This window comes from Malus domestica, chromosome 02 (genome assembly GCF_042453785.1).
Source record: "Malus domestica chromosome 02, GDT2T_hap1".
NCBI classification, from domain to species: domain Eukaryota; kingdom Viridiplantae; phylum Streptophyta; class Magnoliopsida; order Rosales; family Rosaceae; genus Malus; species Malus domestica.
The window spans coordinates 6,504,720-6,527,250 of record NC_091662.1 but is presented as its reverse complement, the minus strand read 5'-3'; the positions used below and the strand labels follow the sequence as shown (position 1 = coordinate 6,527,250).

The 22,531-nt window shown below is 38.7% G+C and overlaps 5 protein-coding genes across 8 annotated transcripts; all 5 read left to right on the top strand.

Annotated features, from left to right (window-relative positions):
• The first annotated feature begins 576 nt into the window (after positions 1 to 576).
• On the top strand, positions 577 to 5,186 carry LOC103450792 (phospholipid:diacylglycerol acyltransferase 1). The gene is made up of 7 exons (XM_029088849.2): positions 577 to 1,478; positions 2,043 to 2,265; positions 2,396 to 2,679; positions 2,826 to 3,123; positions 3,402 to 3,661; positions 4,149 to 4,640; positions 4,821 to 5,186. The coding sequence occupies exons 1-6, from the start codon at positions 1,009 to 1,011 to the stop codon at positions 4,630 to 4,632; spliced, it is 2,019 nt and encodes a 672-aa protein (XP_028944682.1). The 5' UTR covers positions 577 to 1,008; the 3' UTR covers positions 4,633 to 4,640; positions 4,821 to 5,186.
• A 1,797-nt stretch (positions 5,187 to 6,983) lies between these two features.
• LOC114823746 (F-box protein At5g49610-like) lies at positions 6,984 to 8,292 on the top strand. Its single transcript, XM_029099188.2, has one exon. The coding sequence runs from the start codon at positions 6,984 to 6,986 to the stop codon at positions 8,145 to 8,147; it is 1,164 nt and encodes a 387-aa protein (XP_028955021.1). The 3' UTR covers positions 8,148 to 8,292.
• Positions 8,293 to 10,452: 2,160 nt separating this feature from the next.
• On the top strand, positions 10,453 to 14,024 carry LOC103406823 (nuclear transcription factor Y subunit A-3-like). Of its 2 annotated transcripts, none has more exons than XM_029088842.2 (7): positions 10,453 to 10,806; positions 11,013 to 11,080; positions 11,863 to 12,151; positions 12,352 to 12,464; positions 12,532 to 12,603; positions 12,925 to 13,086; positions 13,302 to 14,024. In XM_029088842.2, exons 3-7 carry the CDS (start codon positions 11,938 to 11,940, stop codon positions 13,665 to 13,667), a joined length of 927 nt encoding a protein of 308 aa, XP_028944675.2. In that variant the 5' UTR covers positions 10,453 to 10,806; positions 11,013 to 11,080; positions 11,863 to 11,937; the 3' UTR covers positions 13,668 to 14,024. The 2 variants fall into 2 exon arrangements, with proteins under 2 accessions (XP_028944675.2, XP_070670589.1); XM_070814488.1 differs by having other exon boundaries at positions 10,648 to 10,806; positions 11,013 to 11,629; positions 11,785 to 12,151.
• A 1,008-nt stretch (positions 14,025 to 15,032) lies between these two features.
• On the top strand, positions 15,033 to 18,502 carry LOC103450838 (alpha/beta hydrolase domain-containing protein WAV2-like). 3 transcript variants are annotated; one of them, XM_008390229.4, is made up of 8 exons: positions 15,033 to 15,500; positions 15,916 to 15,951; positions 16,120 to 16,198; positions 16,352 to 16,406; positions 16,502 to 16,618; positions 16,760 to 16,924; positions 17,302 to 17,545; positions 17,994 to 18,488. In XM_008390229.4, exons 1-8 carry the CDS (start codon positions 15,263 to 15,265, stop codon positions 18,008 to 18,010), a joined length of 951 nt encoding a protein of 316 aa, XP_008388451.2. In that variant the 5' UTR covers positions 15,033 to 15,262; the 3' UTR covers positions 18,011 to 18,488. The 3 variants fall into 3 exon arrangements, with proteins under 3 accessions (XP_008388451.2, XP_008388443.2, NP_001362747.1); XM_008390221.4 differs by having other exon boundaries at positions 15,067 to 15,500; positions 18,093 to 18,488; NM_001375818.1 differs by having other exon boundaries at positions 15,073 to 15,500; positions 18,087 to 18,502.
• Positions 18,503 to 19,297: 795 nt separating this feature from the next.
• On the top strand, positions 19,298 to 22,023 carry ALF6 (PHD finger protein ALFIN-LIKE 6). The gene is made up of 5 exons (NM_001294089.3): positions 19,298 to 19,470; positions 19,660 to 19,692; positions 20,769 to 20,997; positions 21,241 to 21,376; positions 21,517 to 22,023. The coding sequence occupies exons 1-5, from the start codon at positions 19,356 to 19,358 to the stop codon at positions 21,778 to 21,780; spliced, it is 777 nt and encodes a 258-aa protein (NP_001281018.2). The 5' UTR covers positions 19,298 to 19,355; the 3' UTR covers positions 21,781 to 22,023.
• Positions 22,024 to 22,531: the final 508 nt, after the last annotated feature.

Sequence of the window (22,531 nt, the reverse complement as noted above, 5' to 3'; positions counted from 1 at the left end):
AATTAAAACCGGTTATTTCAATTAAAATCGTTTATTTCTTTATTGTCTATACATATGAAAAAAAAAATCAATTTTGATATAATTTAATCATTTCACATGTTAAACTAATTAATGATTTTACTAACAAGTGGTGCTTTTATAATAAATTGCCTATATGTTTTATTTAAATAAATGGTTAAAGATTTTCAAAATGAATAATTTTTGCATATATGTTCTTTAATTAAATGATAATAAAAAAAATGAAATGATCACATATATTGATAAATCGTCTCTATATTTTATTCATACAATAACAATTCATTAATTATAAATAAGAAGACGAGTAAGACGTAAAGTACACAAAGCATTATACAACAAAATGTTTCGCTCAAAGAAAAGAACAAGTCAAACTTAATTTAATTTCCTTTTCATGGAAATGGATCATCTTCGGATCTCTTCCACCTAATCCTCCTCATCAAATAATTTAGATCCTTAAAATTTGATTTAAAGGCTAAAATGTGGATCTACTTAGTTATAAAAAATTTAACCGTTTAATCAAATTTTAAAGATACAAATTGTTTGATGAGGAGAATTCTGGATCCTGTAATGCCCACTCGGACACAGATTAAAGTAAGGAAAACGTCATCCCAACTAAACCACCGTTGATCACATCCATTATCTCCCACAGGCTTCCGCCACGTGTCCTAGAGTAGTGTGTTGTGGGACCCTTGGAGGTTCTGGGAGCTACCAGGCTCAGTCCCTCCGATTTCTAAACGCAACCACAAGTACACAACCAGTTCGACAGCCAATCAGAATCCTCCACATCCCCACTCGCCGGCCAAGACCTCTCCCCCTGCCGCCACAGCTACCATCGCCGCCGTGTATAAATATAGTCACCGTATTTCTCGGGCTTGGGGGTTTCGATCAGCTGCTTCGCTGAGCACCGAGGGACCAGAAAATGAACTTTGTAACTCAACGGAGAGAGACCGTTTAAGGCCGCCCACTTTTTTTCTCCCGTTTATCAAAACGATGTCGTTTCTTAGACGGAGGAAGGGAAAAGCCGCTTCCGACTCGGAGCCGCCGTCTCCGCCGATTGGCGACGACAGCCAGACAGAAAAGGAACCCCAAACGCAGAAGGAGGAGCAGCAGCAAAAGCACACTCACAAGAAAAATGGCGGGGAAAAGCAGCAGAGGTGGTCGTGCGTCGACAGCTGCTGCTGGTTCATTGGGTTCATATGCTCGATCTGGTGGTTCCTGCTCTTCCTCTACAACGCAATGCCCGCCTCGTTTCCGCAGTACGTGACGGAGGCGATAACGGGGCCGATGACGGACCCGCCGGGGGTGAAATTGAGGAAGGAGGGGCTCACGGTGAAGCACCCGGTGGTGTTTGTGCCCGGGATTGTCACGGGCGGGCTCGAACTGTGGGAAGGGCATGGTTGTGCAGATGGGTTGTTCAGGAAGCGGCTGTGGGGCGGCACATTTGGTGAAGTGTATAAAAGGTGAGTGCTTTCTGGGATTTTCATGCTAAAGCATGATTAATAATTTAATTGGGGATTAATTTGATTTGGACTTTTGGACTTTGAGCTTTTTGTTGATTATTTAGTGATTTGGCGTCGTTTAGAAGGAAGTGTGACATACTAAGAGGGTAATCAATGCAGTTTTCGTTGCGGCGAGGTTGCTTAATTTACCAGTTTTTACTTAAATCTGTAAAGTGAGTTGAATGGTGGGGTGTTGTCTTGAAAATATAGTGCTACCTATTTCAACTGTATGCCATGTGTAAAAGTAGATTGATAAACTTTTTGAATTGTAGAAGTGAAGAAAATGTTGTGAGGGTGCTTGTTAGAGTGTGGATGTGAAACTCATTCATTTTTTCTTTCTGTTATCCGAAAGAAATATGGAGTTATTTCATGCTCGAAACACTAATCATTGGGGTGTTTTGGTTTTCCCCATTTGTTTTCTGAAGTCAATCTCCTATTTGTTTTCTGAAGTTTTGGAATATTGGTGGTGGAATTGAATCTTACATCACGATTCTTGTCAACCACGTTTCCTTTCATCTTTCGCAGACCGTTGTGCTGGGTTGAGCACATGTCTCTGGATAATGAGACTGGACTGGACCCTCCAGGTATACGGGTCAGGCCTGTTTCTGGCCTTGTGGCAGCTGATTACTTTGCACCAGGTTATTTCGTCTGGGCAGTTTTGATTGCAAATTTGGCTCGCATTGGATATGAAGAGAAAACAATGTATATGGCGTCATATGATTGGAGACTATCGTTTCAAAATACTGAGGTGTTGTTCTGTAACCCATTTAGCTTCCTGTGATGGAAATTCGTACAGTTTCTTTGTTCATCGTAGCATGATAGATTTTACCATGAAAAATGATTCATATTGTATTTGTCTGCTTGATTGCCTTTGTCAGGTTAGGGACCAAACTTTAAGCAGGATAAAGAGTAACATAGAGCTTATGGTAGCCACAAATGGTGGTAACAAGGTGGTTGTTATTCCTCACTCAATGGGTGTTCTGTACTTTTTGCATTTCATGAAGTGGGTTGAGGCACCGGGACCAATGGGTGGTGGGGGTGGGTCAGATTGGTGTGCAAAGCATATTAAAGCTGTAATGAACATTGGTGGACCCTTTCTAGGGGTTCCAAAAGCCATTGCGGGAATTTTCTCAATGGAAGCTAGAGATATTGCAGTTGCCAGGTTTATCTCATTTACTTTTGCACCATATTCGTCTGCCTAGAAATGTGAATTATGGTTGTGTCCTGCTTTATCTAGTCTGCTAGAAACATGTATGCATTTTTGTACCCTGCTTTGGGCTCTTGATCAAATGTGAATCTTTATTGCAGGGCTTTCGCACCAGGTGTTTTGGATAAGGATGTTTTTGGCCTCCAAACCTTACAACATATGATGCGAATGACCCGTACATGGGATGCAACCATGTCAATGATACCAAAAGGCGGGGACACTATTTGGGGTGGCCTTGATTGGTCACCTGAAGGATACTGCAATTGTAGTGCGAAGAAGGTGAAGAATAACGATACAATCAGTGCAGTTGAAAAGAGAGTAAACTATGGGAGGATTGTATCATTTGGGAAAGATGTAGCGGAGGCAGATTCCTCCAAGATTGAGATGATCGATTTCAGGGTATTGCTCTGTGCTGAAGCATAATTAACCAAAGGCATTTCATTAGAAGTATATATGTCCCCTTGCCCTTATATTTGTACCATCGTTTAGTAGTTTACCTAGCATCTTGGTTTAGTCATTTGTTTTTTAATATGGGATTATTCATAAAAATGTGAAGGAGGTTGCCTGGATTGTTCGTCTTCCAAGATGTATACTGTCTTATCTTTTCTTAGAATCTCAAGATACATACTATCATAACTGTTTAACGTGTATGACTTTGACTTGTGCGTGATTGGCAGGACGCTGTGAAGGGTAATTTCCTTGCAAATGCTACCCAGTGTGATGTATGGACGGAGTACCATGAAATGGGTGTCGGTGGTGTCAAGGCCGTTGCAGATTACAAGGTCTACACAGCTGGATCAATTTTGGATCTCTTTCACTTTGTTGCCCCCAAGCTGATGGCACGTGGGGATAATCATTTTTCTTATGGGATTGCTGACAATTTGGATGACCCAAAATATGAACACTACAAGTATTGGTCGAATCCCCTAGAAACAAAGTGAGTTTTCATCTTTTTGTGTTGTTCTATCAGCTTTCCCCCTAGTGAATCATATATTGAACTTAAACTCATTTTCCATCTTTTGGCGATCCTTAATTGAGCGTAGCCAGTATTAGTGCTTTAAATTGTATCTACACGCACCACTCTCCAATGCCTTTTATATGCTCAGAGATGAATCCTTAAGTAGGAAATGCCCCAGTTTTGCCTAGGTAGTAAAAAATTCTCTAGTTGGTTTCGGGAAACTGCTTCCCAATGCTTTACCCAAAGTGTGAAAACAGTCACGCTCCAAACACGTCCTGTATGTTTCAGTCAAATTTTCCATTTTCGATCAAAAGGCTTTATATACTTAAATTTCCAGCTCATAGTATCTTAAAATAAACACTTCATTTGTTCATGTTGTTTATTTGGTTGTTGTTCTGGGCTTGTGTTCACTGTTTAAGCAAATAATCTGTTAGTGTGGTGCCTGAACTTCTGACTGCTTGTGCAGATTACCAAATGCTCCGGATATGGAGATCTATTCCATGTATGGAGTTGGAATCCCAACAGAGAGAGCATATGTATACAAGTTAACTCCTAGTGCTGAATGCTACATTCCCTTTCAGATAGATACCTCAGCAGAGGGTGGAAGTGAGGACCCTTGTTTAAAAGGTGGAATATATTCCACTGATGGCGATGAAACTGTTCCTGTTCTGAGTGCGGGTTTCATGTGCGCTAAAGGCTGGAGGGGTAAGACCCGATTCAATCCTGCAGGCATCCCTTCTTACATAAGGGAATATGATCATGCCCCTCCGGCTAATCTTCTTGAGGGACGAGGCACCCAAAGTGGTGCTCATGTTGACATAATGGGAAACTTTGCTTTGATCGAGGATGTTTTAAGAGTGGCAGCAGGTGCTACGGGAGAGGAATTGGGCGGAGACAAAGTGCACTCTGATATTTTCAAATGGTCTGAAAGAATCAACTTAGATCTCTGATTTACATGGTGAGTTATAAAGCGCTCCCTCTCTCACTCTTGCGCTAGCACGCACACACAAACAATACGGATACAATCACATGCACCTTTTACTGCTTTAAACTACCTACGTAATGGTCGAAGCTATGTTTTCTGAAGGCGGAAAACTGTTCTTTTGTTCAACTTGCCTCCTTCAACCTTTGTTTTCAGGTTATCCGGTGCTTCAAGATGCACCTGATGAATTATCGGCTTCCAATGGTGGCGGTTGTGATTAAAGCGCCCGTTCATGTATTTTCGTTGAAGCCTAAGAAATGAATAGCAAATTGCTGAAACAAACACTTTCAAGATTATATTGTCATGTATCTGTACTCTGCAGTCTTGATTGCTTCAAGGAGCCGCGAAACGGCTTCAAGATTCGGATTGAATCGGATCCCACGACATGCAGGGCTCCTACCAATTTAGGTGTAGCTAAGTTTACAGTTGATATATAGCTCGTTGGAATTATGGATGTTCGATTAATTTGTTGGAAATTGCCAATAAGTCCATTCAATTGACAAACGTTATGCTTCTCCGGTTCTTCTACCTGTAATTATGCAGTATTTCACTGCTCCATAGCCTTTGATATTTTCGTGAACATATTTACAACGTTTTGGAAATCTTCACTAAGATTTTATATGTTTTCTTTTCCTTTAAAGGTAAATCACTATTATTACAACTTTTGACACAAACGAAATTTTAAACTACTTAATCATATTAGAACGGGTAATTAAATTTACGAAATTGGTCTAAATGATCAGAAATTAAATTTGAGGGTGAATTGTTAATTTAGTCTTTAAATGATTACTGAGTGAAAATTAGGTCTTTAAATTATTTTTTCAGAAGAACTAGTAATTGAATTATAAAAATTTGCCAATTACATTCTTAATATTAGATTTGAAGCTACTACATTCAATCTTCTTTCAATTTAAGTCATGTTACTTGTATTTGATACGTATTTAAGGGTAGATTGATAATTTTTTTTTATAAAGAAATATAGTATGGAGTTAACTTTAGAAGGTAAATTGAACGTTAAATTCACAACCTATATGAAATGTTAATAGATTAACGGCGAGAAAATGATGGTATTACACTTTAAAGTGTGTCAAGTGACTTAAGTTGATGAAAATTTTGATAAAATAGCTTTGAATATAATAGTAATTTTTAATGAATTTAGGGATTTATTTTACTGAAAAAATAATTCAAGCGCCTAATTTTCACTGAAATGATAGTATAGGGACTAATCCGCATTTCACCCTAAATTTTAATGGTTGAACTCAATAAAATTAAGGACTGAATATTGACAATATATTTAAAATTGATTAGTATTGAGTTTTGAAAATGGTAATTTGGATTCGTTTATGTTCAAATTTATATGTGAGGAAGAAAGTACATACACATTACTTTAATCAAGTGGCCTAACTTCTCCGAATCAAACTTTTAATTTCTTGCTTTGTCTTTCATTAGCCTCCTTGGAAGGCAAGGTAACGGTTGGAAGACTCTAGATATAAAATTTGTGAACTAAATGATGTGTCACAAATAAAAATGAGCATGTTTATCAACTCTTGAGTAATGCTATTCATACCATCTTTTTGTACCACATTTTCATACCACCTTATGTGGCATTTGATGTGGACAGCCACATTATTTGAATTAATCATATTTTTAAATTTAGTTCATTATTTAATAAACTAATAATTAAGAAAAACTAGATAAGTAAATGATAATTATGGTATACGAGGAGTCTTTCTCCTTCATTTTCTTGGGTTTTGAATTTTTTTTCAATTGATGTGCCACCTAAAGTGGTATAAAAATGTGATATAAAAACATGGTATGAATAACATTACTACTAAATTTAGTCTTCCTAGCATTATCCCAAAAAAATATTGTCCTTCAAATATCCTTCCTTCCTCTATCCTTCTCTTTCACTTTTTTTTTTTGTCTTTCTCTCTATAAAAAAGTCAAGACAAAATATTGATGTGACTTAATTGTAGTCATTCAAATAAGAAAAAGAGAAATTTAGAGGAGAAAGAATGCCACTCCTTAATTTCCCATCTGAAAGCAGGATACTAGTTACAAGTTCCAAAGCTTACCGAACACTATTTCTTTTCTTGCAAGTTTTCCAATCAAAGTAGGAAATAGGAAATCAGAAAGTTGAAAGAAAAAGAATCATTACGTTACCCCTTCTCCAAACCCATCAAGGACTAGTAAGAAACATCTCTGATATTCTCTCGCTGTGTGTATATATATGTATATACTTGTATATAAAACCAAAGATTCTCTCTCTTTCTGTCTCTCTCTCTCAACCAGTGTCAAAGAAAAACACACTTTTATCTAATGGCTTCTTCTTCACCAACTCTCCCTTCCGACGTTATACGTTCCGAGATTTTAACCCGAATATCCCCGGAAACCCTAGGCAGTTGCAGACTTGTCTCGAAGGAATGGTACCATGCCGCCTATGACTCCTTCAAACTATTTTGTGAGAAAACCAACACAACATATGGCTTCTTCCTTCAGAGCAAGTTCTACCCAAACCGTGTTTGCACCTTCTTACCAGTGGAAGATAACAACATCGACAACTCCAAAACTATTTCGCTTAGGTTCTTACATTTTCCCTACAGTATTGAAGCCGCCGATCGAGGTTTACTCGTCGGCGTGAGCCATAAAAACCATAAGATTCCTCGCTACTTTGTTTGCGCTCCTACTACTCAATACTGGAAACAAATACCAAACCCTAAGACTAGGTATTTTACTCGGGGCACTGCTATTGCCGTGTTGAGGTCGAGTTCGAATTCGAACCCAGTTTTGAGCAGCTGGTTTAAGATTATTCGATTATCGGAGCCCGAGACCAACCCCTCATTTGACAACCACTATATAAGCGAAGTCTTTGATTCAAACACTTGGTCTTGGAAGCAGCTGAACGATTTGATTTTACCTCACGGGGTTTTATTGGGCACCAATTCACCTGTTTCAGCGTGCTGCGCGCTTTACTGGCATCTTACCAACAACCAAATACTGGCTTTCTATCAAGACAAGGAAACCTGGGAAACCTTCGCGCTACCACACCCTATGTGCAACAACGTGCATTGGAAGTACAGTTTAACCGCTTACCAAGGCCGTCTCGCGTTGGTTCGCAAAGAAGGAGGTGATGAGTTCACGGAATACTGGATAATGGAAGACCACCGAGAAAAAATATGGAGTGAGAGGAAGAGACTAAGCACCCGAGGGACTTCTGTTATAGCATTCTGCGACAGTGACGTTGCGCTCATGAAGGAATATGGGAAGATGATATTTTACAATTTTAAAGAGTGCAGAGTATCCAAGCTAGTGGAACTAGAGAGCTGGCATGAGCCGGACTACATTTTCAGTTTTCCGGCCACAAAAAATCCGGGAAATATTGCCGATCATGTCACTCACAACTTAGCTTGGGGCTGGTGTTTCAAGTTCATCCTTTTGTTGTTTGTCATTACTTTGTTTTGGTTTTGGTTATTAGACATTTAAAATCATGTTCCAACGTATTTCATGGGGGGTGACAATCAACGACGGCAAGGTGTTTTGCTGTGGTAGCAACAGGGCGGTTAGGGTTTCTTTCTTTCTGTGTGTGTTGTCTTCTGTGTTTTGTTGTGGGCTCAACCTTTGGGTTGAGTTTTTTGCTTTGAGGTCCATCTGTTAGTGTTGTTTGTTTTGTAGATAGGCCTTTGTTTGTAATGTTTGTTGTTTTGGTAATGAATTTTACACTTGATAAAATAAAATAAAAAAAGATTGAGTGCCTATTTCAGAGGTGATATTGATGATATTTGAGTTTTATTTCTTATTTTTTCAAGAGACATTTAATTCTACCTCAAACCAAATGAATCCAAACAATTTAGTTTAGCTTAATCACTTGACAAGTATAGTTAATCTTCAACCAAACTAAAGAGTAATGTTACACTTACCACATATTCGTATCATTATTTGTACATCTCTTTAATGGAGGTTAAGGTCCACCAACACATGTAGATCTTATCTCTATTAGAAAGATGGTACAAATATGTGGTAAGAGTAATATTTCTGAATAACTAGTCATTAATTTTATTCGATTCAATATGGCATGTCTCATTGCTAATTAGAATTTGCCACCCCTGTAGGAGACAAATCGTAATTTTACAATCTAGTAATTCCCCATGTGGAAGCAGTAAAATTAATCAACGCTATTTCTTTTCTTGCAAGTTTTCCAATCAAACTAGGAAATACATTGGAAACAGAAAGTTGAAAACCCGTTGATGCTTGTAGGAAAAGAATAATAACCCAACAAGGATTAGCAAAACAAGGAGTAGATTGTAGCTAGAGAAATGCTCAAGGATCTCTTAAAAACAGAACTCTTGATGAACTATCTCTCATCTCATGTTTTTGGCATAATATTTTATAAAGTTGGTTCGAGAATTGTGCCAAAAACATGAGATGATGGAAAGTCCACGATGAATCACACTTTAAAAGAGTCTCCTTAGCATTTCTCATTGTAGACATGGTTTTTAAACTATGACTGAATTGTAGCTATAGTTCTTTAACTAAAAGTTAAATAATGTTATTCAATGCTTGTAAGAAAAGATATGGAACGAGGAGTTTATGGAGCCACGGGTGATTCGAGACTATGACAAAAAGATCTGGAGCGAGCGAGAATGAGAAACTACTATGCATCAAAACGCTTAATAACGATGAAATGGAGATGGATCAAGTATTCCTTTCGTGTTGTTTGCAACAGTGATGTTGCATTTGTGCTCGAAATATCCGACAAGAAAGCGCCCTTTTGCGTAATTTTCAAGAGTTGGCAACGTTTGCACTCTCTGATGATGAGGCGAGGACTTGAGGCGTCCAATCCTGCACAAAATATCATCTTCATCATATCAGACCCAACTTCTTCGCGATGATTTGAGCCGTTTATTGGTGCACAAAATATTACACTCTGATAATTATAGTCGTTTTGACATTTGGACGTGATTAAGATTTAGTTATACCCGTTTCGTTTCTATTTGAGGTTTGTTGGTATTCTCTTCCTATTGTTAAAAAAAAAAAAAAAAAAAAAAAAGAGCAAGTAAAAAAAGTCAAGAAAGAAGCACAAATTCTAACACGTTACAACCCGAACGCGAACTTTTCCATCCCGTCATCATCGAGAATACAATTTTCCCTTCCATTTGAAGAAAACGTTTGATGCTTTTAGAGTGGTTTTTATAGAATTAGGTGATAGAATGATGTGTCTTAGGTTAAAAAATATTAAACCTCGTCCTAATGACGTCTTAGGTTGATGTGTCTTTTCCTTTGGAGTTATCTTAATTGGCCATAGAATACTTTCTTATATTTTTCAAATTTTGAAAGAAATTAATAAAAAAAACAATATATATATAATTAAAAAAACTAATGAAAAAGAACTTTGAGTTTTAAATAAAAGGTAGAGTGAATAGTATTAACATTGACTTTTTAGTATAAAAATATAATTTTTTGTTAAAATAAACAGTACCGAGAGTTTTTCGTTAAAATCTCATAATAATTTCTCCAGTTGAATCATCACGCAGAGAAGCTCACTCGCCGCACGGTGGACGGAATACATTTTCCAGCCAGATGGAAGCGTAACACAGAATAATGTGCTTGCATTTGTGGCGGCGCGTGAGAAATGCGGGCGTGGGAAACAAGTGAGGAAAACAGTGAAGGGCGGCTGAGATAAGGAACGTGAATGCAGCCAAGCGTTAAGGGTGCGTTTGGGCGTGCGAGTGGGGCCACCACCAAAGGAGGATGAAGATAAAGACGAAAGCTTGAAAAATACAAGAAAAATATAGAGGAGAGAGAGAGAGAGGGAGAGGGAGAGAGAGAGAGAGAGAGAGAGAGAGAGTGAGAGGGGAGAGGGAGGGAGGTAGGTGGCAAGTGCTTTCAAGTAGGAATTTATGATTTTTTTTTTTGTGTGTTGTGTTGTCATAGCAGCAAAGCCCAAGAAGGAAAATATAGTGAAGAGAGAGAGAGAGTGAGGAGAGAGAAAGACCGAGACTTTGAGGAGGAAGAAGAGGGGGGAGAGAGAGAGAGAGAGAGAGAGAGTGCTTTTATTTAGACAGAGTTGGGGGAAAGGAGACATGTCCAAGTTCTTCCCTACACCTATATTCTTCACTTATTCATCCCTTACCAGATCCCAAAGGTCTCTCTCCCTCTCTCTCTCTCTCTCTCTCTCTCTCTCTCCTATTGCTCATTTTCTCTCTTGCCTTTCTATTTTCTTTTTCCATTTATGGGTTTTATTTTTCTGCTAATTTATTTTATTATGGGAGTAGAATCCAAGTGGGTTGCTTTCTATTTGCTATTTACTAATTGCATGTGGATTTTGAGATCTTTTGATTTTGTTTTCAGGTGCTTCTGAAGATGGGAAAGTAGAAAAGTTGTCTCCTTTATCAGTTTCTGGTTTATACCTGTTTTGGGTATGTTCTTATTTCCATTTTTGTACATTTTACTCCATATTTTCTGTTTTTATTTAAATTTTATTTATTTTCCTCTTTTATTATTAATCTCATGTCTTTTTACTAATTTTCCGGATTAATCTCTCATTGATCTGTTTTTGTTGGTCTAATTTGTTGCATACTGATGCTGCAAGTGCATGTAAATTTCTCTGTAGTATTTACTGACATTTTGGATCTGGTTTTCTAAACCTTCTTTTTTCCTTCCATGGTAATTGAGATATTAAATGCAATCTATATAAACTTGGAAAAATTGTTTCTTCTCAAAAAAAAAAAGAAAAAAAATATATATATAAACTCGGAAAAACCACTTCTTGGTGTTCTTAGCGTGTTCTGAGCTTTTGGAGTCTGATTTTTCGTTTAAATGGTAGAAACAGGAACACCAACTTGCTTGCCGTAAATGTTTTGTTTTCCGATGTACATCTGGTTCGAAATAGGAGAGATGCCGTGGATTCTGCCCGGCGAAAATAATATATTAAGAGAAGATATCATTTGATATGTGTTGAATATGTGGTTAGGATAGAATAATCCGTTGGGTAGTTCCAGTTCGTCGGTGAGTTTTCTTATGTTGTTTTGTTTGCGATATTGGTGTGATTGATGGGGTGTTGTAATGAAGAACGCGATTGTATGCTTGCATACATAGCCGTTATGTGTGTATGTGTATTTAGTTGTTGTTGATAATCTGTGAGTGTGAGGTTGTACTTACATCCTCATTAAGGATCTTTCCGATTTTGCATGTGTTTCAGGACTCGACGATAGAATTATATATACCAACAACTCAAAAGTTGGATAAGAACATTTTCAACCAGAGTTCTGTGGCAATGCCCCTTTATACAAATTCCATGTCGTGGAATCCAAGTGAACAACAAGTTCCACAACCTTTATCCAAAGATGTAAGCTTCAAAGTGAAATTTCCGCCACAGGTTCATCATGGCTCAAAGCATTTAGGACTCCAACTACAAACAGACCAGGGATCATCATCCATAACCCAATCAATCGGTCACTCTCAAGATCAATGCAACTCATCAGATTCTGGTATACAGACTCCTGGTTTATGATCTTATTGTAAAAGTTACGTTTATAAGAAGAGAATGCTACGTGACAGTTGTCATATAAAATCTTTATTATTTTTTTCGTATGATACATGGTCTATGTTCATGCGTAGTAGCTATATATCATTCTGTGTTCCCCTTTCGTGTACTTAGTTCTTTTCTGTTTCTTGCCCTTGAACCCAGGCGAAGTTCAAACATGTGGTAAGGATGCTGAAGGCAACATGAAGCCAGTTTTCTTGCAGAGTAATCAAGATTTCATGCTGAATCCTTCTCAAGTTAGTCACGGAAATTTAATGGTAGGTTGAGCTGTTATACCCAGAATTTAACCTGTTAGGTGGTTGTTAATTTGTCTCTTTCTTCCAGGGTTGCGTGCCGTATCCTTATGTCGACCCTTACTTCAGCGGGTTCTTGACTGCATATGGACCACAGGCGATGGTTAGTTTTTATTGAGCACTTTGTTTTCATTTTCCGTTGATTTGTAGTTACAATGCTTCCCCACTCAGTTATATCTGAAAACAATTACATTAAATGGACATTGTTAATTTGCCAAATGGTGTCCGTTTATATTCTCTCACCGTATTTTGTCAAAAGAAATGACGGTGGTTTTAACGCTTAAGATGTACATCTGATTGGAGAAATCCAATTTTATGTTGGTTTGAGTGCCATCGTCCAGATTATACTTATTAGTTTTTCATTATTTTTTTGTGATTGTCACTACCTTTTATGAGCTTATAAGTGGAATTCAACTTAATTCAGTCCCATATGCTTGGGATGGCACCTACACGAGTTCCATTGCCTCTCGATCTGGCACAAGACGGACCCATCTATGTCAATGCAAAACAATACCACGGAATCCTCAGAAGGAGACAGTCCCGTGCAAAGTTGGAGGCTCGTAACAAACTTCTCAAAGCTCGAAAGGTATGTATGTCTACCGAGTTATAAATCATTTTGATTCCTTTGCTGCATTTGGTTCTATATGGAAGTACGTGTTCTTAGTTTGGAGACCAGAATCTCATGTTACTCATCCTGACCTTGTCAATGGAAGAGAATCAGCGGTTGTGTTACAAATGATACCTCATCCATCCAAACCGTGCCTTAACCCACGTTTTGATGTCACTTTTAAATCAATGCAGCCTTATCTCCATGAGTCTCGCCATCTTCATGCCGTGAATAGGGTAAGGGGCACTGGTGGACGTTTTCTCAGCACAAAACGGCAGTCAGACCAGAACCCCTCCAGTATCACCCACCATGTTTCGGACTCCATCAGCTCACATCAGAAAGATACAGGGGGCACAGAAAGTAATCACTCGGGAAGCAGTGATTTCCTCCCTAGTGTTGCACTCCACCCAGACATGACTAGCGTTTCCAACACCAATGACAACTTTCAGCAACCAGATCGCAGATTCTCAGGCATCCCTCCCCACATGAGTGGAGCAATGCAGTTCCCTGGCGGGTTTATGCGTGCTGGAAACCAGCACTGTGCTTCTGTTGTCCGGTGAGGGGTCAGCGCAAACAAGACCGTCATGTTCTCACCGGTTAGGCAATTCATCCTTGGCTTTTCTCACTTGACATTCCACCCTTCGTGCTTCTAACAAAATGGTGGCATCTAGAGATGCTGTAATCTCGTAGGTTTCATATGTATTCCCTAGTGTTCTAAGTCTAGGTTGTTAACCTTGATGTTATGTGATTGTGTTTGATTCAAATCAGCTAAGCACTGCGCCGCGAATGTCGCGAAAGAACGGTTTGGTTTGATTCGATTCCGATATGTACGACTTTACATTCGTGTGGCAAATTCCTTGCAGATGATGGATGTTTTATTTATATATTTATTTGGGTTAAAAAAGTTTGGATGATAATGTTTTTCTGGGTTAAAAGTAGATAACTTGATACCGAAGCATTCTTGGAACAATTCCTTACCTGGAACTCGCACCCATTTCATTACTCTTTACGCTAAGCTGTGATTTGTCTGAAAGAGAATGATTCCGAATTACTCTTTTCGATGTTTAATTTAAGTAATTTTCTTGACACGTACGGAGCCAAGGATTCTCCTCCATAAAATGTCGGAGGTAGATTGTCTGTCCTCCTGTTTGGTGTTCTTCCTATCTCTTCTTATTTGTGCGGTCACGGTTAAACACGTCAACTTTTTATATTCTTATTACTTTTTATCTTATTATGTCTATAAAAAAAATTAATATAAAATGTTGACGTGACTTGATCGTGATCGCACAAAATAGGAAGGGATGAGAAGGGCATCCAAACAGGAGGGCAGATAATCTGCTTCCTAAATGTCACTAAGGTATCATGATGGCATTCGGTAACAAACAATTTTTTCCTAAATAATTTGACAAACTAAATTACTCTAATTTACTAGTACTTTACTAACTTGGCTCGACCCAGATCAGTTCTATGGTGCTTCCGATTGAATTTCTCAACCGTTAAATCTTGATTTTTCTGGTTTTGTTCAGTTTAACTGTTAGATCTTGATTTTCTAGTTTTGACCAAGAAAAAAAAATTTGAGCCTTAAAAAAATTTGAAGTATCTGACTATGGAGAGAGTTTCAATGTGCCGAAGCACGACTCGGTTTATCAAGTATTTTTTTTTTTTTTAACAAACGATATTTTTTATACTAAGGGAAATGGGATGGGTTTAGCCTCACAATGAGCTAGTAATAGTAATGTGGTTCAAATTTACCTTTGATGAGAATCGAACCTAAAACTTCTCACTTACAACTGAACAAGAATGCCACTAAATCATACTACTAAATGATAAGTATGTTAACATAATTAGTTAAAAACTTTAAAAATATATTTAATTATTTATATTATAACACTTGATGTTCGTGTTTTCGTCCGACCAACAAAATTTTCGAGACCATGAATTAGTACTACAGAAAATATCATAGAAAATTGCAAACCAAGCGACAGGGCCCCACCGTGACCTTCCAAAATTCCAGAATTTTCAACCCGCAAAAATTCAATTCTCACGACAATTCAGTTTTTCCAGTTTGCACTTTCCAGATGGTTAAAGAAGGAGCTAGAGATTAGAACAACCCGAAAAACCAAACCCAGCAAAAAGCTCCACACGCCCAGCAGCCATGGTGTCGTACGTGAGCGCGCTGCTGTACGGAGTGGGAGGCCTGGTGGTGGCCGGCATGACATTGCTCGTCGCTCTCCAGGAGCGCCTCGTCTACGTCCCCGTCTTGCCGGGTCTCACCAAGTCCTACCCGATTACCCCCGCCCGCCTCCGCCTCACATACGAGGACGTCTGGCTCCAGTCCTCCGACGGCGTTCGCCTCCACGCTTGGTTCATCAAGCTCTTCCCTCTCTGCCGAGGTCCGATCCGCTTCTCCATACCCGATTTGTTTTTCACTTTTATGTTTTGTTTTGATTTGGTTGAGCTCTGAATTCTGCTGAATTGGAATTGGGTTTTTGGTTTTGCTGAGACAATTAGGGTTTTGTTGGTTATGGGGCTTAGTGAATTACTCAAAGCAGGTAGCGAATTGTGTTTGTTTTTGTTAATTTAGCCTACAGCTCACTCGAAATGCATGCATTCCACACAGTAATCCCCATCCATTTTGTATGTAATTCGTCTCAATTTCAAGTAATTAGGTGTTTACTTCAAAAATTAAACTGTTATTTTGAGCTGCTTTCGAATTTTTCGGTATTTCTTAGAACTCAAGGCACCGCTGTGATTGTAAGATTCTGATATTCTTTGAGGGTTTCTAAAGTTACTTTGCTTGCTTTGCAGGTCCAACCCTATTGTTTTTCCAAGAAAATGCTGGAAGTATCCTTTTCTTTCTGAATAGTCGTCGACTTTGTTACTATAGTTTGATCATTAACATTGTGTGTTGTTTTTCGTGGTTTTTCATTCGGGTTTACATGCAACTTTCATGAACTTAATGGTGAATTGGGGGTTCTTTTTGCTTTATTGGCCTTGACCACTGGCCTGCAGATATTGCTCATCGTCTTGAAATGGTCCGCATAATGTTACAACAACTGCAATGCAACGTGTTTATGCTTTCATATCGAGGGTACGTGCGGGTTTTTTCTTGTTGCTTTGTTATCTTGAAACCAGCTTAATTTGAGTGATATGTGATGGTTGGAAAGAAAAGTTGGGCTATTTTATGTATACCAATAGTATTATACTATTATTTCATGCTAATTTTCATCTATAAAAACAACAGTTATGGAGCAAGTGAAGGATATCCTTCTCAGCACGGGATCATAAAAGATGCTCAGGTATGTGATTCACTTACAGTTGTATGATGATTCTACTCTTATTTTCATGTTTCAGCGCTGTTTTATACTTATCTTTCTTTCTTTCTTTCTGTTAGGTTGCATTGGATCACCTATCGCAGAGGACTGACATTGACACATCTAGAATAGTTGTCTTTGGAAGGTCACTTGGGGGTGCAGTTGGAACTGTGGTTGCTAAAAACAACCCTGATAAGGTATCACTCTATTAAATCTGTTGCAACTTAATGTTTTTCACTTCCTTCGAGTGTTGGAAATTTCGCCACCATTTAAGGTACTTAAATCGTATATTTTGAGTTGGTAGGCTGAGATAGTTTTTCTACGCTTATGCCTTGTAGGTTGCTGCACTGATACTGGAAAACACTTTCACATCTATTTTGGACTTGGTTGGAGTTTTATTTCCTTTCTTGAAGTGGTTCATTGGAGGCAGTGGTTCAAAAGGTCCTAAAGTACTCAATTTTCTCGTACGTTCTCCTTGGAGTACAATTGATGTCATTGGTGAGGTGAGCTTTCTTGGTGGTAGAATTTCTTGTTTCACCCTGCAATTAGACGTGTAAAGCTGAAACAATATGGTAGACTTTTATTGTTGGTCTTTTTCAATTTTCTACATATTCCAGCTTTCTGATTGTACCCATCCATGCTTGATCCTACACAGGATATCTGGTTGAAATAACCGTATTTTAAGTCAAGTTTTCAACAAAATCTGCACCAGTATTGCATTTCATCAGATGATAGTAACAATAAAACGTGATTCTTAAAGATGTAAAAAATTACCCTTTCTAAACAGCAATCGCCTCAAGAGCAACAAAGTGTGAGGAGACACATTTCTTCTGTCATTACCTTAATGTTCCGTCCCTCACGTGTGACCATCTAAATGCAGGTTAAGCAGCCAATCCTCTTTCTTTCCGGCTTGCAAGATGAGATGATTCCTCCATCCCATTTGCAAATGCTGTATGCCAAAGCAGCTGCCCATAATAAGCGGTGTGTTTTTGTGGAATTTCCCACTGGCATGCATATGGATACTTGGCTTGCTGGTGGTGACGAGTATTGGAGAACGGTCCAGGAGTTTCTTCAACAACATGTTCCAGCGAAAAAAGATGATGGATCCTCTCACAGTGATAGCGGTAAGTTTTGGTTAATGAAGTCTTCCAAATTCTTTACACACATACAGGGCACACACAAAAGTTGAATGAAGGAAAAGAACACTCAATAAGACAATAAATTTTGTAAGAATTATGAACAGAGTGGGAAAGTTCATATTGGATCATTTTTCACATACTGAACTAGGTAATTCAAGGATTAACTTGGAATGGATGTGGGCCTACCGCCTACTGATTTCTGGTTGAGACTACATAATTGTTTGACTGTGTACCACTGTGGCGGGTTGCTTCTCAAACACACTATATTTTGTGGAGCCTGAAGGATGGAAGTTCATTATACTGTTTTTCGATTACATTATTTACATTCGTCAGTTATCCTAGATGTGGGGGCAAAGTGAGACATCTTTGAGCGTTCTTTTGTGCTTGCCTTCTCCCATGCTTCTCAATTCTTACTCTCTTTCTCCACTCTCAGATGTGGGGGCAAAATGATTGGATGGATTTTAGACTTCTTCAAGCAATCTGATTGGCTCCTCACTCAACACAATCTGTACCTTCTTTTTTGAAGCTGCAGCAATTGGAAGCTCGCTTTGAGGAGTCGCTCTACAAAGACCTGCTGCACCCGTTCACGTTTTCCCTGTCGAAGGTTTTTTGTTGGTTTACAAACTTGAGACAGATTCGGAGAGAATGTGAATGCCTTGGGATATACTATATGGCTTCTGACATACACGCTCGATGCCTAATCCGTTCTTACTGACCCATCGTATGAAATAAGAAGTCACTAAATGTATATGTTCGGTTGGTGCACCGAACCGTTTGTATTGTATCTCATTTGTGGTCCGTTGGGACAAATGTTGCTTTGAAAATTGTTCGGTTATAGAGGATTACCATCAGACCATAGTACTGAGTGGTTTCGGAGTGGTCTATTTGATACCTTTTACTGGTTTAATTTGAGTCTCAGTGCGATTGAGTTTTTTGTTTTTTTCGATTATTGAGATTATGTGCCTTGTTTTGATCGTACACCAAGTAAAGCTTCTGAAACTGGCTTCATGTGGTTGCCGAGACAAATGAAGCAAACCGAATTTGATCGTAACAAATTCTTTTCCTGTATCCTCATACGCGTTGATGAAACTTGGCGTCTCCTCTCTAAATAAGTTAGGTTTTATTTACCTCTCATCTGAGATCCTATGTTCGATTACTCCTCCCCATTTATTTTGGTAGGGATATATTTGTCAAATCCAAGTTCTGTTTCATGAACGCATTGAGTCCTCAATGCCAGCCGACGGTCACGGTGGTGCTCCTCCCCTTCTATCCACGGTGTACCAAAACGTAGCTCTGGTCCAAGATCTTCCGGTCCAAATCACGACGCGTGGATGGCCCCTCTAATCCCACTGTCCCATAGGTAAACATAGGACCCACTAATCCGTGGTCCAATCACCTTCGCGGATCCAAACGACTGGGAAATTCAAATGGGGACCACCGTTTTTAATGAACAACTCCTGCCAATTTCACGTAACCACGTGTCAAAATTCCTTTATCAAGAAAACAAAATTTTATTTATTGGGTTTTGGTGGTTTTTTAATTTACCTAACATATATACGGTTGGGATTTTATGGCTTCTCTTTCTGCGCCGTCGCTCCTCCATAAATGAAATAAAATAAAATAAAATAAATAAATCAGTAATTACGATTCGGCAACCGAATCCAATTACGATTCTACCCCCACCTTCCGTCCTGCTTTCTTAAATTTTCTACACTATTTACTAAGCTCAATTAGTCAATTTCGCTCTCAGGAGAGAGAGAGAGATAGAGAGAGAGAGAAAGGAGAGTGAACGGAGATGGTGATGGAAGTAGAAGAAGGAGGAATAGCACCGTACAGCCCGCGCACTGTGGAGGAGGTTTTCACCGACTTCAAGGGCCGTCGAGCCGGCTTGATCAAAGCTCTCACCACTGGTCTCCCTCTCTTCTTTCTTTTTTTTTTATTTTTTTTATTTTATCTTAATTTTTAACTTTTGTCACTTCATATTTTGGCGTTTAGTTAGGGCTTTTTTCTTTTTCTTTTTCCAATTTCCTGTTATTTCTGCACATTCTAAATGCTTTCCTGATTTTTCTAACTTTATTTATTTATTTATTTTGGTGCAGATGTTGAACGTTTTTACCAGCAATGCGATCCTGGTGAGTGCTCTCTTTCTCTCTCTCTGTTTCTGATTTTTTTTTTTTTTTGTCAATTTTTCTGATTAATTACTGTTTTCCCTTGTCTCCATGGCCTTGCAATTTTATTAATCTGTTCTTTTTCACTGTAAATTATTACAACAACCAAGCCTTATCTTGAGTCGGCGGTACGAATCCTATAACGTGCATTGAGTTTGCGTCACTATAAATTAGAGTAAATTGTAGTAACAGTCCCTGAACTAAAAATTCATTATCATTAGTCTCTCAACTCATCAAAATGCGTAGCTACGATCCTTTTCGTAAACTTCGCCAAAATTTTGTCAAAATAAGTTATGTTGAAAGGATCATTGTTACAATTGGGTTAGATCATTTCTCCAGGTGGATTAAAATTGAAGAATCAATGGTAATGAATTTTTAGTTGAGAGACCATAGTTTACATTTTGATAAGTTGAGGGACCAATGGTAATGAATTTATAGTTGATGGGTCATTGCTCAAATTGAGTTAAAGTTAAGGGACCATTACTACAATTTACTCTATAAATTATTACTATGTAAAATTATTGCTTTTTCTAACTTTGTATCTGCAGAATATAGCTGCTTTTTATAGTTTTGGAGCTTGAACCTTTTAATTCTCCCCCTCCATTTTGTCTTTTTGATACAAACAATATATTTACACTAAGGGGCGGGGAAATAAACTGGTATCGAACTCCCTTTTTAAATGCTTAGGTTGTCCCGTTGGCTTGCTCTTTGTTTCGTTTTTCGTTGATCATTTTTACATGATGCTTATGATTTGTTTGTGTTGAGATGAAATTTTCCTTGTTTGAGTGAGAGTATTAATTTCGTAATCGCGTTTCAAAAACATACCTTCCGGGGTCATTCAACTTGGATCAAGTTAGACTTTGTTGTATTTGATTGGATCCTGCCTGTAGTGAAGATGTAACTGCTAAACAGAGCGTTCACTTGCATTTTCTTCTTGTTTTGATCATCGGAAATGTAAGATCGTTGTGGGATTTGGATAATGTACTTAAGATACTGCTTGATAATTTAACTAATTGGTAATTGATTGGTCAATGTTTCAGAAAAGGAGAATCTTTGTTTGTATGGATTCCCGAATGAAGAATGGGAGGTTAATCTACCTGCTGAAGAAGTTCCTCCAGAGCTCCCGGAACCTGCTCTGGGCATCAACTTTGCCCGAGATGGAATGCAAGAAAGGGACTGGTTGTCTCTGGTAGCTGTGCACAGCGACGCGTGGTTGCTTTCAGTGGCTTTCTACTTTGGTGCCAGATTTGGTTTTGACAAGACTGAAAGGTACGCAGATCTCCCTTCTTGCGTATGTCTGATGCTTTTATTTCTATTTGCAAGAAAATAAGGTTGTTTTGAAGTTGCTCTTGTTGTCGCTCGTTGATCTTTTGCCTATTGTTAGTGCTTTCAAATCTCAAGAAACAATGTTGTTATAAGTTCTGAAGAGGGTTCAAATTCAGCTTGTGGGATGGTTTATTTATTTAATTTTGCTTTTCTAGAAAACTAGGTTCATTACAAATTTTGATGCAGGAAACGTCTCTTCACTCTGATGAATGATCTGCCATCTATCTTCGAGGTTGTGGCGGGCATTGAAAAGAGACAGTCAAAGGAGAAGTCATCAGTTTCAAATAACAGCATCCATAGGCCTAAGTCAAGCTCTAAAGGGGTAAAATGAATTGTCTTATGTCTCTCTCTCTCTCTCTCTCTCTCTCTCTCTCTCTCTCTCTCTCTCTGGTTTGTAACGGGTTTACCTTACATTGGTTATTAATTACGTGTTTCTGTGGTCAATTCTCCATCTGAGAACAGAGAGGCTCTGAATCGGTCAAATATGCAAGAGCAATGCCAAAAAATGAGGACGGGGGTCTGGATGGGGAAGGTGATGATGATGAGCACGGCGAGACTGTCTGTGGTGCATGTGGGGAGAGCTATGCTGCTGATGAATTCTGGATTTGCTGCGACATATGTGAGAAGTGGTTCCATGGAAAATGCGTGAAGATAACCCCAGCCAGAGCTGAGCACATCAAGCACTACAAGTGCCCGTCATGCAGCAACAAGAGAGTCCGTCCTTGAAATTACAACAGGGGGTTTGTGCGTCCGCCCCCCTTGTAAGTAGTTCATGTTGGATAGAGCTAAGCTAACAATCGGCGTGTGAGCCATGGTGGCATAACCCTTCTACTTAGTACTTTGTTCTTCGTGATCTTGTTACTTGGATGATGTTAATGTCTCGTAATTAGTAGGATCTATGAACGGCGATGCTATGACTGTTTTATGCAGTTCTGTCAAATGCTAATGGCCCTAAATTAGCCTGCCAAATTTCAAAATCTGATATCTGTTATCTGATGCATTTTACCAGATTCATCATCTGCTTGTTCTTACTGCGGTAAGAGGTTAAGGTTTTCGCTTCTCCGAAACCAACAGTTCCTGAAAGTCTTAGGGTAAATTCCAGTGGAACTCCGAGGTTTTGGATTCTAAGCAGGAAAGATTCTTCCAAGCCTAGCTTTGAGCTCAACAAAAGTTAGACAAGCCAAAGCAATATTCGATTTGACTCGGCTTGTTTACAGACCTATTTCTGAAAAAACAAAACCATCTTCCCACCAATTATCCTTAATAACAATAACAACGAAAATAATGAACCCACGTACATGTATTCTTGACGAAGAAGAAACTTCAATAGCAAACATGGGCTTAGCCAAGGTGCCTAGAGCGGTGTGCTCGTCTTCTGCACCCAAGTTTGAGCCCCCATCCTCGTATCGTTTGTCTCAAAAAAAGTTATACACTAGTATATGGTCATGTTCTCTCCCTCCTAACAGTACTGAAAATA

Bases quoted from the DNA above. Each gene is read 5' to 3' on its own strand.
- LOC103450792 (XM_029088849.2), top strand. From the start codon at position 1,009: ATGTCGTTTCTTAGACGGAGGAAGGGAAAAGCCGCTTCCGACTCGGAG. The intron at 2,266-2,395 runs GTGTTGTTCTGT...TGCCTTTGTCAG, and splicing joins TATCGTTTCAAAATACTGAG to GTTAGGGACCAAACTTTAAG. The intron at 3,124-3,401 runs GTATTGCTCTGT...CGTGATTGGCAG, and splicing joins TTGAGATGATCGATTTCAGG to GACGCTGTGAAGGGTAATTT.
- LOC114823746 (XM_029099188.2), top strand. From the start codon at position 6,984: ATGGCTTCTTCTTCACCAACTCTCCCTTCCGACGTTATACGTTCCGAG.
- LOC103406823 (XM_029088842.2), top strand. From the start codon at position 11,938: ATGCCCCTTTATACAAATTCCATGTCGTGGAATCCAAGTGAACAACAA. The intron at 12,604-12,924 runs GTTAGTTTTTAT...AACTTAATTCAG, and splicing joins CATATGGACCACAGGCGATG to TCCCATATGCTTGGGATGGC. The intron at 13,087-13,301 runs GTATGTATGTCT...AAATCAATGCAG, and splicing joins AACTTCTCAAAGCTCGAAAG to CCTTATCTCCATGAGTCTCG.
- LOC103450838 (NM_001375818.1), top strand. From the start codon at position 15,263: ATGGTGTCGTACGTGAGCGCGCTGCTGTACGGAGTGGGAGGCCTGGTG. The intron at 15,501-15,915 runs GTCCGATCCGCT...CTTGCTTTGCAG, and splicing joins GCTCTTCCCTCTCTGCCGAG to GTCCAACCCTATTGTTTTTC. The intron at 16,199-16,351 runs GTACGTGCGGGT...TAAAAACAACAG, and splicing joins TTTATGCTTTCATATCGAGG to TTATGGAGCAAGTGAAGGAT.
- ALF6 (NM_001294089.3), top strand. From the start codon at position 19,356: ATGGTGATGGAAGTAGAAGAAGGAGGAATAGCACCGTACAGCCCGCGC. The intron at 19,471-19,659 runs GTCTCCCTCTCT...ATTTTGGTGCAG, and splicing joins GATCAAAGCTCTCACCACTG to ATGTTGAACGTTTTTACCAG. The intron at 21,377-21,516 runs GTAAAATGAATT...ATCTGAGAACAG, and splicing joins CTAAGTCAAGCTCTAAAGGG to AGAGGCTCTGAATCGGTCAA.